The sequence below is a fragment of the Perissodus microlepis genome, chromosome 1 (assembly GCF_051167445.1).
Source record: "Perissodus microlepis isolate ML-2025 ecotype Zambia chromosome 1, ASM5116744v1, whole genome shotgun sequence".
Classification (NCBI taxonomy): Eukaryota; Metazoa; Chordata; class Actinopteri; order Cichliformes; family Cichlidae; genus Perissodus; species Perissodus microlepis.
Window position 1 is genome coordinate 29,690,464 of NC_140461.1, and position 14,064 is coordinate 29,704,527.

Consider the following 14,064-nt stretch of genomic DNA (forward strand, 5'->3'; position numbering starts at 1 on the left):
AAGTTTTTTTCTTTAATCCGAGAGCACAAATCCAACCAGCTACGTGTCTGCGCGCCATTGACGTATCCATGGCAACAGCTTCTAGTGTTGCTCATCCCAAGATGGCGGACGCGGAAACAACCGCAACGGTGAGTGCGATGCAAGCTGCTCCTCCTTTTCTTGAATAAACACAAACTTGACTCGAAATACAATGAAAGTGTGACACTTCGCGAGAAAGCCCGACGCCAGGTTTTACCACACGCTTTCTATAACGCTTACTTGAACGTTAGTTAGCTAGGTGGCTAGCCTATTCTAAGTCGGCGCTAAGTTGATTAAGCTGCAGCTAACGGCAACTTGCGAGACTAATCTCACTCACTCAAGGGCAAATTTAAACCTTAACGCTGACAGCTGTAGCTGTGGCAGAATGGCAGGATTGCTGTGGACTGTTTGGGAAGCTTTAGCCCACCCTTAATATACGATAACGTAGAAAACGTTATCAAGCAGCTTTTCATTAACCGGCTTACGACCAATCACAGTTATATTATCGCTGTGTAATAATAACTTTCAGCGTGTAATGACATGTAGAGAATATCAATAAACTGCTAAGCATCAGCAACCACATCCAAAACAATCCACAAGTGAGGTCAAATATGGGAAGAAAAATATGTGATGCGAGAAGAACTGCGCATGCGTGCATCTACCTGTACATTGTGAAGATAGCAAATGTTACTGTTGTTGCAGTCACTGAACAGAACATACACAGGAGCACGTTACATTGCAAAATTTTACCGGTACATCTCCAAAATTTGAATAAAATGCATTAATGTAATGTATCATTCCATTCATCCTTCATTTGATGGTTAATCGGGATGTGGTGGCAGCATGCTGGCACAGACCCCCAAACAACCCTCTCCCCATTCACGTCCTCCAGCTCTTCTGGAGGAACACTGAGAATAGAGAGTAGTTGAGAGACATAATCTCTCTAGTATGTTTTGGTTATGCCTAGAAATTCTGTCCATAGAAGTTATAAAGTGAATTGGTGACAAATAGGCAGTGTTTGGTCACCAAGTCTATCCAACCCTACAGATCTGCATGCTTCTACTGTTTGATTGGGAAAGAGTGTTTTCTCTCTCTCTGTTCATTAAGTAAACACACATGTCATTCAACTTGTTGGCCCACATTCCCACACAGCCATGATTCAATAGCCTGTAGATGTACCATGTAAAAGCAATAACTTGTAATAATTATTAGTAATACTTTTCTGCATGACTTTATCTTCACAAAGTTGCTTCAGTTCATTAAGGTTTCTGAGCATTTGTTTATGCACAGTTTTCTTAAGGTCCTGGAACAGCATTTCAGTCAGGTTTTGGTGTGGACTTTAACTGGACAATTGCAACACCTTGATTGTTTTCTTTTTCAGCCATTCTCTTGCACTTTTTTATGCAGGAGAGTTCATGATCGACTCAATAACATGGTGCTCAGGCCCTCTGGCTACAAAACACACCCATGGTATTGGTATGAGGTGTTTGTGCTGATATGCTGTATTGATCTTTACCATACACAGCGCTGTGCATCATGACCAAAGATCTGTACTTTGATCTCATCTGTCCAATGGACATTTTTCAGAACTCTTGGAGTTTGGTTCAAACCTAAGCTGTGATGCCAGGCTTTCTCCTGACAATCCTACCGGAAAAGCCATAATTGTTTTTTCTAATTGTGCTCTCATGAACTTTAAATTGAAACATGCTAACTGAGGCCTTTAGAGTCTGAGATGTAGTGCTTGGAATTTTTTTCCTGCATTTTCTCTGAGCCGTAAACATCTGACCTTGGGGTGATTTCGAAGGGACGCCCTGGGAAGGTTGTTGCATTGTGTTAAAACACAACACAACACAATGCAAAACACACACCAGCAAACTAAAAGAAAACATCATCTTTGATAGAGGTGCTCACACTTGCCAATGATGAGTTAATTAAGTGCATCTGATTGGCTGGCAGCTACTGACGTTCTTAATTTGTAAAGAAGTAAGGATCGATGTAGGTTTTCACAGGCCTGCATAGAGTCCTGAGGAAACTTTTGTTTTTCACTTGACTTTCAGACTCCTGTTTGCTGTTATTTATTTTTCTGCTTGTCTTGTTTGTCACATATTTCAGCTCCCTGTTGCTACTGAACCCAAGAAACGTCGGGCGCCTAAAGGTACAGTGAAAGCACTGCAGGTCATGTTCTGAAATTAATTTAATTATTTTCATGTTGTTGTGTGACATTCATTTTTTTGAAATTCATTTCTAAAAGTTGGTTAAGTATTGATAACTGAAACTAAAGGTTTTGGAAGTGAACGGCCTGCAGAGGTCACCCTCACCCTTCTGTTTGTTTTCTCTGTAAGGAACAGGCTGTGAACAGGCATTATGCTGCTGAGCCGTTTTCCAGATATTTCTCTGTGTAGAAAATGTCTGGTAATCAGAGGATGTTTTGTCATTATTATTGAAGCCTAATGTGCCATTAAATAGTTTATACTTCTGCCCACAGATATTTTGTCTTTTCTTTGTTTTATAGTGCTTTGTAATAATAATAATAATAATAATAATCAGAGCTACTGAGAATTGCACCTCTGTGGAAGCAGTTGAGTACATGCTATGATGTGGTAATGATCATTTTTATTTGGCATGCAAACCCTTTCCTGGGTTGTACTTAATATGAGACACACCTCTGTTCTAACTAAAAAAAAAAGAAAGAAAGTAAAGATTGGATTTTAGGAGGCTAATACACATACACCAATGGGAGCAGACTTGATAACAACCTGAACGCAGAGGAACTTTAAAATTGAGATGCACTGTTTTAAAGCTGCTGCTGAGTTAAAAATAAAGTGGCAGCTGGGTGCATGAACTTCACAGCTTCATCTACAGGGAATTGTGACTTCATTATGCCTCATACAGACTGTATACGCAAAAATAATTCTATAAAAAGTTTTCCAAATGCAAAGCGTGTTAAAGTGTATATCAGCCGATTTTTGGCACTTCATCACTGAAACTTGGGATCACAACTGGATGAAAACAGTCACATGCAAGGACCCATCCATTTTGCAATGTAGACATTTAAAGATTTGACATAATCAAGCAACGTGACATAAACCTTAATTGTGTCCATAAGTCACAGTCATTCTGCAGTTACCACTGTGAAATGTAATTATGGTTATTTAAGGCATACACAATTTTACCTTTGCTATGCAGAGTAGTATGCAGAGTATATTATGTTAGATTTTGAGCACTGCTGTTTGTGCATTCTTAGTGTTAATACCTGACAGGTGCTGTGCAATGGAAAGATCTAAAGTAAATTAAAAAAAAATTAGTACAGTATGTTAGATTTTAATAAAATCCAGTGTGAGTTTCTTGACTCGGATGTAGCAGTCTGCCTTATGTTTTTTAGGATACTGACAGTCATTTCTGGCACATTCCCGATAAAGGGAAAAAAAAGGTGTCAGCATCTCGATGTGAGACTAAATGACTTGACAAGATGAAGGCTTTTTTTGGAGGGGGTTTTTTGTGTGTGTGATTGAACTTCCAAAAATAATATTCATCATATTTTTCATTACGTTCTCCCCATGTGTCTTTTGATCTCAGCATGCCTCTCCTCTGCTCTTATCCCCTTTTAACAGATGGTTGAAACACATTGAGGGCAAAGCTGCCTTAGCTTCATCCAGATCAAATATAACAATGAGAAAACTCTCTTTGCAATGAAGTTTTTTACATTACTATATTTAGGACACCTCGTGCTGGGCTGTTCTTCTGTGCTTCTTTCTATCCTTCTCTCATACAGTAGTTGTAGGAATACACGTTGCCCATGTATCCCATCACTCCTCTCCAAATTCTGCCTTGCTTTATGTATGTGGACCATAGAGCACCGCAGGACCACAGCTGAAACCCAGAGACAAGAATATTATTGCTGTCTCAGCAGGGAGAAAGCGGATTAGGGTCCCTACAAATAGGGCCATTCCCAGTCTTGACGTGGCAAACGTGTGGAGCCCGTGCCGTTTCACAGTCGGCGATGGAGTGGATTTCTGTGTAGTATCTGGAATGGGCTCAAGTTCTAGCAGCAGATCAGCGAAGCTCTTCTTGAGGCGCTGAAAGATAAAACAGAGGGGAGCTTTGGTGTAATTCACACTGTATTTTTTTTTTTTAACACTCAGAGTTCGTTAACGATACCCACCCCCCCCACCAGTGTCAATGGTAAAGCCTAGCACTGTATTTCACAATGCCTTCAATCCTATTTTTAGCCTCAGAGGAAGGTAGTAGGTGCAAGATAACGGGATTACCAGCATCAGACTCGCTTGAATTGGAATTATGTGTGCTTCCTTGTAAAATGAAATGTTGTACTCCACTGGGGAGAGGACTTGGAGGCGTTGTGGTTCGGTTCTCGAGGTTACCTAACCCTTTCTAAAGCTGGCTTTACATTGTTCTGCTCATTCCTTCAGCATCCCTCTTTGACTCTGTCTCTATACCCTCGCTCTTCTGTCACAAGCACCTGGCTTGCGAGAGACATTGTTGCCCTGGCAACAGGGAGAATATCTCAACCTGTCGAGACATTAAATGAGAGACACGGGGGGGGGGAGGAGGGGGAAAAAAAGCAGTGTTTGTAACGCAAAACTTGCTTACAAGGTGACATTTACAGAGTGGCTGGTGAATTGATTACAGTTTAGCCTGGGGTTTCTGGTTGAAGTGTTAACATCTATGTTAACTGTCACATCAAAGACTTGCTAGCAACTGCATGGGGAGGCTGCTTTCAGGATTATTTATTCAGCTGTCAAATTAGAAAAGATGGCATACATTAAAAATAGTTCTAATAGACATTACTCTTAATAGGCTGAGCCATCTGTTCATAAGAAAAAAAAAACTGCTAACGAGCTAAGATTTGCGGCATGCCTACTCGGTGACTTGACTTAAATTTAGCCTGTGGATTTAGGTTGCAGTGTTACATCTGTGTTAACTGTCAGATCAGAGACTTACTAATGACTGCAAAAGGAGGGCTCTTTAAGGATTAATCATTGAGCTATCAGCCAAATAAGACATCATCTGCACAATAACATGCTCAAAAGTTCTTGTTGTTTTTTTTCCAAAATCCTTATTCATTTGTAATATTTAGATTTTTATGGTGTTCCTCCACCCAGCTCCAGAGCTTCCTATTGTGGAGAGAAGGAACTGGTTAATCCACCAGCACTATATCCTCAAGGACTACGATACTTGTAAGGTAAAGTGCCTTCATTCCTCAGTTCTGTTTGCGGCCTAGTCTGTCATTGACCTGTGACTGCTCAGTGTGATTGACTGAAAGACCCACTCTGACCTCAGTGAAGATAAACATGATGAAGATATTGAGTTCCCGACATGCACGCGGCTTTGTCTAAGGCCTGATTCATTCGCTGCATGCAGCGCTGTTCATTGAGACTGCTTCACACTTAATAAAGTCTCTGAATAGTACTTGTTAGATATATTACTGGACTACTCCTGCACGCGTTTTCTTTGCATATCTAATTTGTGTGAGGCGATAATGACATACATCCCTTCCGCTTACTCTGTTAATATCTACAGATGTACAGAACAGGGTGTAATATTCCTCTATATCATCTGAGTACTGGATGGATTTCGAAATTGTCTTTCCACTCTGCGCCTTTTTAGGTTATCATCAAAGACCAACTGCAGGAGACTAATGGGATGTGTGAATATGCTATATATGTTCAAGGTGAGCCATCATTTTTGTAGCAGCCGTTCCCTTTTTCCGCTTTTAATGTGTAAGATATTTTTTAAACAGCTACATCAAGTAAAACCTCTGTGGTAGTCAACACCAGAGCTGCACAAGTACATGATTTAGTTTCCCCAAAAACAGCTCTTCGGACCTCATGCTGTGCCCTTGATTTTTTTTAAATGCTTTTTTTTTTTTCTTTTAATTCCTCGAGCAGATGAAGATCCTTTTATTTTGTGTGTGTGTGTGTGTGTGTGTGTGTCTATATTTCTTTGTGCAGCACTAATCTTGCGTCTTGAGGGCAAGATCCAGCAGTCCCTGGAGCTGTTTCAGAGCTGTGCCATCTTAAATCCCAACAGTGCAGACAATCTTAAGCAAGTGGCCCGATCACTGTGAGTCTTCTGCACTGAAGCCTCTATGAGCGCATCAGTGCCTCTCCATTAGCTAACAAGACAGACACAGGGGAGAAATATACAGTGATAACAGTCACACTGCAGGCCGCTTAGAGCCAGAACCTTCACAGCTGAAGGGGAAACACTGGAAAAAAAACTGTTTTTTAATGCATTGGTCAGCTTTAAGATTTTGGTCCGTATTGACATGATAACATCACATGGTTACTGCAGACTGCGGCACATTCATGATGGAAATCTACCACCACATCCCAGAGATGCTCTATTGGATTAAAATATGGTGACTGTGGAAACCATCTGAATACAATTTAAGTGCATAGTCATGTTTAACAAACCAGTTTGACATTATTTGAAGTTTGTATGGTTTGTTAGTCTGCTGACAGCAGCCATCAGAACATAGCACCCTGTGGTCACAAAGGGATGGTCATGGTCAGCAACAATACTCAACAATGCTCTCATTTAAATGGTGCTTAGTTTATACTAAAGAGCCCAAGAGGGGTCATGAAAATATCCCACACACTGTTAAACCACCAGCAGCCTGAACCATTCATACAAGACAAGACCCATGTTTACACGTTGTTTATACCAATTCTGACCCTACTGAATGTTGCAACAGAAATTGAGACTCAGCAAACCAAGCAACAGTTTTCCATTGTTCTAATATCAAAGTCACTTAAATCACCTTTCTTCCCCATCCTGATGCTCAGTTTGATTTAATCAGGTCATTTTGACCATGTTTATGTGCTGAAATGCATTTAGTTGTTGCCATGTGATGTTTGTATTTATGATTAGTTTAACAGGCATTCCTAATAAAGTGTCAGGTGTGTTTATATGAACACACAGTTTCATTAACGTTATGTTATAAAGATGTTGTCTCTGTTATCAGTAATCCAATGGGAAAGTTCGGGGCTTATAGTAAAGTTTTATCCTCTTGACCCGTAATGCCTCCCTTTGTAAAGAAAAATGAATACAGCTTCGTTGAATGGTTTGTTTTTTAATGTTGTAATAATAGTTATTCTGAAAGCAGTAATTAAAATGGGTTATCGTCTCTTATGGATTATTGTTGTTTATTGTTTCTTCAGATTTCTTCTGGGAAAGCACAAAGCAGCTATTGAATTCTATCATGAAGCTGCAAGGCTCAACGAGAACGACTGGGTAGTAGAAAGCAAACACTCTTAATTCCTACTTTGTCTTTAAGGTGTTTTTTTTTTTTTGCAGAGATTATAGCACCGACAAATTCTGCCAACATTTAGAGTGGGAATTACCTTGACTGAACCTTTTCTTCTCACACTTGCAACAATTTATCACAATCAGCTCTGTGGTTGCACATCCAAATTCGTCCAGGGCTGTTTTACTAGGGGGCTATCGAAGTTGTGCTACCATTAATCACTCCCACTTCCTTCTCTAATGCTACTGCAGAACTGTTGGACTATAAAACTTTTACATTTGGAAATTAAATTCAGCTCAACCCGTGCAATGCAAAAATGATCCATGTAAAATCTGACATTTTCTCACCCCAGGAGATCAGTCATAATCTGGGATTGTGCTATTTCTTCATCAAAGACTTCAAATATGTGAGTACAGCTGAGTTTACCAACACTATAGCAGGACAAATTGTAGTTGTTCCACAGGGATTTGATCATTTTGATCTTCTGTCTCTGTCAGGCTGAGGAGCATCTAAAGATAGCTCTCAAGATAAACAAGCACGACAAAACCTTCATGATGCTCGGGAAGGTTCACCTGCTGGCTGGAGAAACAGACAAGGCCATAGAGGTGTACAAGAAAGCGGTGGAGTAAGTGCATATATATATAATGTTAGCCATTCATGCTAGATGTTGTTAGGCATTACTCTGTATGTACTATACATTGAAACATTCTTGACATGTACAGCAGTCCATTAGAGCTGATACATTTCTCAAAAACCCAACTTAAACAGTCTAATGGGGGCTGTCCCACTAAAATCTCCCCAAAATATTAATGAGAACACCAGCACTCACAGCACGATACCAACATTGCTTGACAGCAAAAAGAGAAATGTGGGGGTTTGGGCCTGAAAATATTAATGATGTTCTCATTAAGGAATTGTTTATGACAACAAAGTCAAACAATTTTCTTTAGATTCCTGTGGAGAAGTTTAAACATTCCGCCTTCAAACATTGGTTCAGAAGGTTCTCGCATACTTTAAGTTGTTTCATCTTGGTTTTTATTTTTATGGCTTTTCTGTCTCCAGAAATAATTTTATTCAACACTTAAAGCTTTGCCACATTTTTAACTCTGGGTTCAGTATAAATGCAGTTCATTTCCACTTCTCCTCGCATGTTGAATATTTAAACATTAGGCTGTGGTGTAAATAAGGAAATGACATCTGTGTCTATAATAGAGCTCATTATGGCTGCCTCCTGTTGGGGGTAAATGAATTAATCAAGAGCCCCAATACTGGTGTCGCTATTAATGAGACTTACCACTGTGATTCTTATTTTAATGCCAATCTGCCTCTTCTCTACCGTTTTTCTTTGAGCCCCATCGTCCCCCCACAGGTCATAATTAATACTCCACAATTATACCGAATCAAAGGCTGATTGAATAATCACGAGATTCCCTAGATATCAGCTGCTGTATGTTTGCTCAAGAACAAGCACATGCATTGAATATGATTGCTGGCATAGGTTAACTGACATTATTCTTTTGGCTCATCTCTTTTTCAGATTTTCTCCAGAAAACACTGAAATCCTCACAACACTGGGCCTGCTGTTTTTGCAGGTAAGCAGATTTTTTTTTCTTTTTTAAAATGATTTGATGAAATGATATGCCCATAAATGATGAGCACAGCAAAAAAGGAATGACAGCAATCTTCTCTTTGTTTGAGCTTGGGAAATACCAGAAAGCATTTGAACATCTTGGGAATGCCCTCACCTTTGACCCCAACAATTATAAGGTATGTGGGTAATTACACATTACAATTAGGCAGAAGCTTATTTTGTTACTCACCTCCTTGAGGACAGTGCACCAGGTTCCTTTCAAATCAGTTCATTCCCTGTCAGATGTTACGGCCTGACTTTCATCTTTCATCAAGGCTACATCTTCCTCTAATATCTCTCTAATCATTGTTTTTATTCCTAGGCCATCCTGGCTGCAGGCAGCATGATGCAGACCCATGGTGACTTTGATGTGGCTATGAACAAGTACAGGGTGGCAGCATGTGCTGTGCCGGAGAGTCCCCCTCTGTGGAACAACATTGGCATGTGCTTCTTTGGGAAAAAGAAATATGTAGCTGTGAGTAATGTTTTTTTTTCCTGCTTGTTTTCATCCAGTTTGGATGAGAAAACTGCCAAAAGGCAACACACACAAAAAGCCTACTCTGTGTTATTTCCACACCAGCCATGGCTCGTGCCTTTAATCACAGCCCAGCCACTTAATTCTGCTGTTTCTGAAGGAGCCCTTTGTGTATACAATACAGTGTTTATCTTATCTTTTATTTGATAGAGACAGCGTAGATAGACAGGAAAGTGGGGAGAGAGAGAGGGGGGAAGGCATGCAGCGAAGGGGCGCGGCACATACGTTGCCTTTACTGTATGTATCTGCTAGGTGTTGGGATATATGTTATATATATATACATATATATAATGTGAACATATCTTAATTTTAAAAGCAACTTCATTCAATTCTTTTTTTTTTTTTTTCTAGTTTAGAAATCCCAACACGTTGTGGGGATGACTGAGTACTATACAATCTCTACATTTTCTGTAATCTTCATTAATCTTGAGAAAATGACATCAAACCCCCCAAACTCTGTAAAACATAACTTCATTACAATTCTGGTGGTCTTTCTTTGGCTAAAACCTTCAGAGGATCTGGCACAATTCCTTCTTCAGGAAACTTCTACATATGTTCCTGAATCTGATGTTCCTGTTTGTTCTACTTCATATATTATTAAGATACTCACCTAAAGGTCCTGACAATTTCTCTCTCCTAACTTCACGTCTCCCACAGGCCATCAGCTGCCTGAAGCGGGCCCACTACTTGTCTCCTTTTGACTGGAAAGTGTTGTACAACCTTGGTCTGGTACACCTCACCATGCAGCAGTATGCCTCTGCCTTCCACTTCCTCAGCGCAGCCATCAATCTGAATCCACGAATGGGGGAGCTCTACATGTTGCTGGCAGGTACGGAGTGAGTGAGAGAGACAAATCCTTCATGATTTAATTCTGCCTGAAGAGGAAATCTATGACGGCAAAAACAGGGGTAGCTTTTTAAATAGCACTTTACTGAAAATGTCGCTGCTTAAAGGATTTTGGGGGGGTTATAAATGTATTAGTATTTTCATTAATTCTATTCAGCAGCTTGAGCACATTTACATTTGATTTGAAAATTGAAAAGTGTGTATGTGACAAAAAATTTCCTGTCACATCTTTAGTTGCTCTGACCAACTTGGAGGATGTCGAGAACGCTACCAGATCTTACGAGCAAGCTGTGACTCTGGATGAGTGAGCCTGTCCTACGTAACACCTTGAAACTTCCATTGATCTGAATTTAAAACTGTATCAGATCATTGATTTTTTTTTTCATCTTCTTGGTGATCAATTTTCCACAGATCCAACCCCCTGGTTAACCTGAACTTTGCAATCTTCCTCTATAATCATGGAGACAAGAAGGGAGCTCTGGATCAATACCAGGAGATGGAAAGGAAAGTCAACATACTCCGAGACAGCAGTAGCAACTTTGAATTTGATCCTGAGGTACTGTAGATCCTGATATCAATGATGTCTCTGAAGTTAGTGGTCATTCTTTGTTCCAACGCAACACATTTTAATCCCTAACAGCTAATGGACATGGCTCAGAAAATGGGAGCTGCTCTACAGGTGACAGAAGCGCTGGTGTGGACTAAACCAGGCAAGGACTCCAAATCAAAACCAAATTCTGCAGCAGCCACCAAAACCCCCGGTGCTCCCCTCGGTACTAACCAAGTCCTGGGTCAGGCCATGTCTTCAGCCGCAAGCTACAGCAAAAACATTCAGCTGTCAACAGGTACACACGACCAGTTATGGTCTCGTTTAAAGCAATATTTCATGATCCGCCTCCACGGTGAAGCCTCTCCTGTGCCGTTTTGATCAAAGATGAAGGGGACGTTTGTTAAGAACCTGAAACATCAAAGTCAAACTGAATCGCTCGCTTACATTTGTTCTGAACGCAAACTCAAAATGACTTCCAAGGAGTCCAGTGTAACGCCGGCAGAGTGGGTGATTTGCAGCTTCCACCTCTCTGCATCAAACCAAAGCTCTTTTTTTTCATTCAAAAGGAAAACTTGAAAATATCACTTCCCTGTATATTCAAAGGCTCGTGCCTTCACTGCTGTAGCAGATTGAATATACAGGGTAAGGTGAAATGGAATATGTGGGGGAAAAAACGAAGTCAACCTATTGCCTGTATGCTGTGTGTTCTATTCTTTGGAACAAAAGAGAATCAATAGTGTGGAAAAATGACACACGGGTAAGCTTATGAATTCAAGGCTACTGTGCAGTGATTGCAGCGGCTTATAGCTCTCAAAGGTAAGTGGATAGTAGTGCTTTTCTTCACTGGAGCCAATGGCCTGTGTTTTCTCCCACTCATGTGTAGCTGGTAACAAATATCACCAGAACAATAGATACATCTTCAGTGACATTGGCATTTTACATAATTCCACAGCTCTGGCATCTATTTAGCCCCTAACAACCAGCAATTACCAGCCATTGTTTGACAACCAACCAACCTGAATGTGTATGTACTTTACAGCTGGATTTAGAAACATCTGGTACTATCTGCACATCTGCAAAGAGAATTAATTAAATTGTGTCCCATACCATGTGACATAATATAGACATTTACAGCCTGGGACCAATCACTATTCCCAGCTAATGCTGCAGAGCTCAGCATTAATAAACCCCACGCGTCTCATCAGAAAGTAAAAGATTTCTGATAAGCTTGTAGCGAAACAAACCTGCATGAATTCTGTTTGTCTTTTCCAGGGGTGTCCGGAGGCCCTTCCAATGCAGGAGAGCCAGAAGATGATGTACTGGAAGCCCCTAGCCCACCTTCTGATCCTCCGGGATCCCCAGAGCCCGCAGAGTCAGACAACCCTAAACCCAGAACCTCCAAAATGAAATCGAAGGTGCAGGAATGAATTCTCTTGGTGGCTACAGTCTTACACTACTTGTGTCATCTTTGAGGTCACCTATTTGTAATGGAGGACAATTAAGCCTCTTTGGCTACGTTCACACTGCAGGTCTTAATGCTCAATTCCGATTTTTTTGATCAAATCCGATTTTTTTGGTCTGCTCGTTCACACTACAAATAAAATGCGACAGCAAACGTGCTCTAATGTGAACGCTCAAAGCGGCCCGCATGCGCAAAAGAAGACGTCACACACAACGCGCTCTGTTTAGACCCAGAGCAAACAGTATTGTTTGACTGATGGCCCTTAATATAAAGAATTCGGACTTTACGTTTCCCAATTTTTGCTTTAAGTTATTTTGTTATTTACATAACAATGTAAATAACATAATAATGATCCTTATTGCTGTTTTAGAGAGGAGCGGTGCTTCAAAGAATAGTTGCAGATTTCTGTCAAAATCTGCAGATTATACAGTACAAATAAAATGTTGACGTTGTCTTCCCAATAGTTTCACTAACATCTACATTGGATGGCCAGGAAGCGTTCGCGATGTCTTCTCGGGCGCTAATAATTGGCGTCTGTCTTGTGTCAGTGACGTAAAAGACGGATTTAATGCGACATGACCGTTCAAACAGCAGTCGCTTTCTGAAACATCGGATATGTATCGGATTCAGTACCACATACGAAAGTGACTCAGATCGGATTTGAAAATATCGGATTTGTGCTGTTCACACTGTCATAACATGATCGTATATGGGTCACATAGGGTCAAAAAAAATCGGATTTCATGCGCTTTCGCCTGCAGTGTGAACGTAGCCTTTGAGCGCAGCCAAGCCACTGTATTTGTGCTTTTTCTAGCTCATGGTAGTTCAGTCTTGGTTTTAATTTAGCAGCACAGAAGTTTCACGTCCTGCTCCAACATTTCCATGTGAAAAGGGTGTGGTCGGTGTTCATTGTTATGCCTCTCATCTCAGAAATATCAGTACACAACTCACCGATGTAAACCAACAGTTTTTTAACTTAGCTGTACATATTTGTACATTCAAGAAAGAAAGTCTGTATTCAGCAAAATGGTGATAACGGGCCTGTGAAGTTGCAAGTATTCATTTATGATGAGCTTAGCAATAAGGTTGAAGGATGGATTTTATTTGTACTGACTGTCTGATATGATCCAGTCAATGTGAAGGAAATGCTGTGACAATCACCGCTACAATGTGAGGATAGAATGGGAGCTGTTTCAATCCTGGATATAGATTGTTTGATAGGACTTGAGTATAAATAGTGATACATGCTTTTATATGTGGATAAGTGTTATGTTTATAGAGTAATGTATTTAATATTAAATAAGATTTTAAATAAAACAGCTGTCCGCTTCTTTTGTAAAGTCCAGATTATGTGCTGTATTGTTGTGTCAAGGTGATTCAGTTAGGCACCACCAACAGGGGACAGTATTGTTTAACAGCTTTGAAACATACGCTCTGCAGTCAAGTGAGAAAAAGTTTTTCAAGGACTCTGTGCAGTCCAGTGAAAAATGAAATACTCTCACTGCTTTCATTAGAATTAGAAGATATTTGATTAACAGCATTTGATTAGCAGACAAGTGTTGCTAATCAAATGCGCCTCTATTAAAAAAAACAAGTTTTGGCAATTGTTGGTCTGGAGCATTCAGCTGTGTGTTAACACAACACAACAATCTTTCCATGAGTGGTTGACCCAACAAATTCACCCCAAACGTCAAAGAAACGGAAAAACCCCAAAGTTAAATTTCAGACTCCACAGGCTTTGGTTAGCATGTTACAC

General features: G+C 40.3%; 1 protein-coding gene across 1 annotated transcript; it reads left to right on the forward strand.

Moving 5' to 3' along the window:
• The first annotated feature begins 63 nt into the window (after positions 1-63).
• bbs4 (Bardet-Biedl syndrome 4) lies at positions 64-13,625 on the forward strand. The gene is made up of 16 exons (XM_084941971.1): positions 64-128; positions 2,131-2,173; positions 5,139-5,218; positions 5,644-5,707; positions 5,988-6,099; positions 7,200-7,272; positions 7,638-7,691; positions 7,783-7,910; positions 8,823-8,877; positions 8,984-9,052; positions 9,238-9,390; positions 10,108-10,279; positions 10,531-10,600; positions 10,708-10,852; positions 10,937-11,141; positions 12,119-13,625. Exons 1-16 carry the CDS (start codon positions 69-71, stop codon positions 12,271-12,273), a joined length of 1,638 nt encoding a protein of 545 aa, XP_084798097.1. The 5' UTR covers positions 64-68; the 3' UTR covers positions 12,274-13,625.
• Positions 13,626-14,064: the final 439 nt, after the last annotated feature.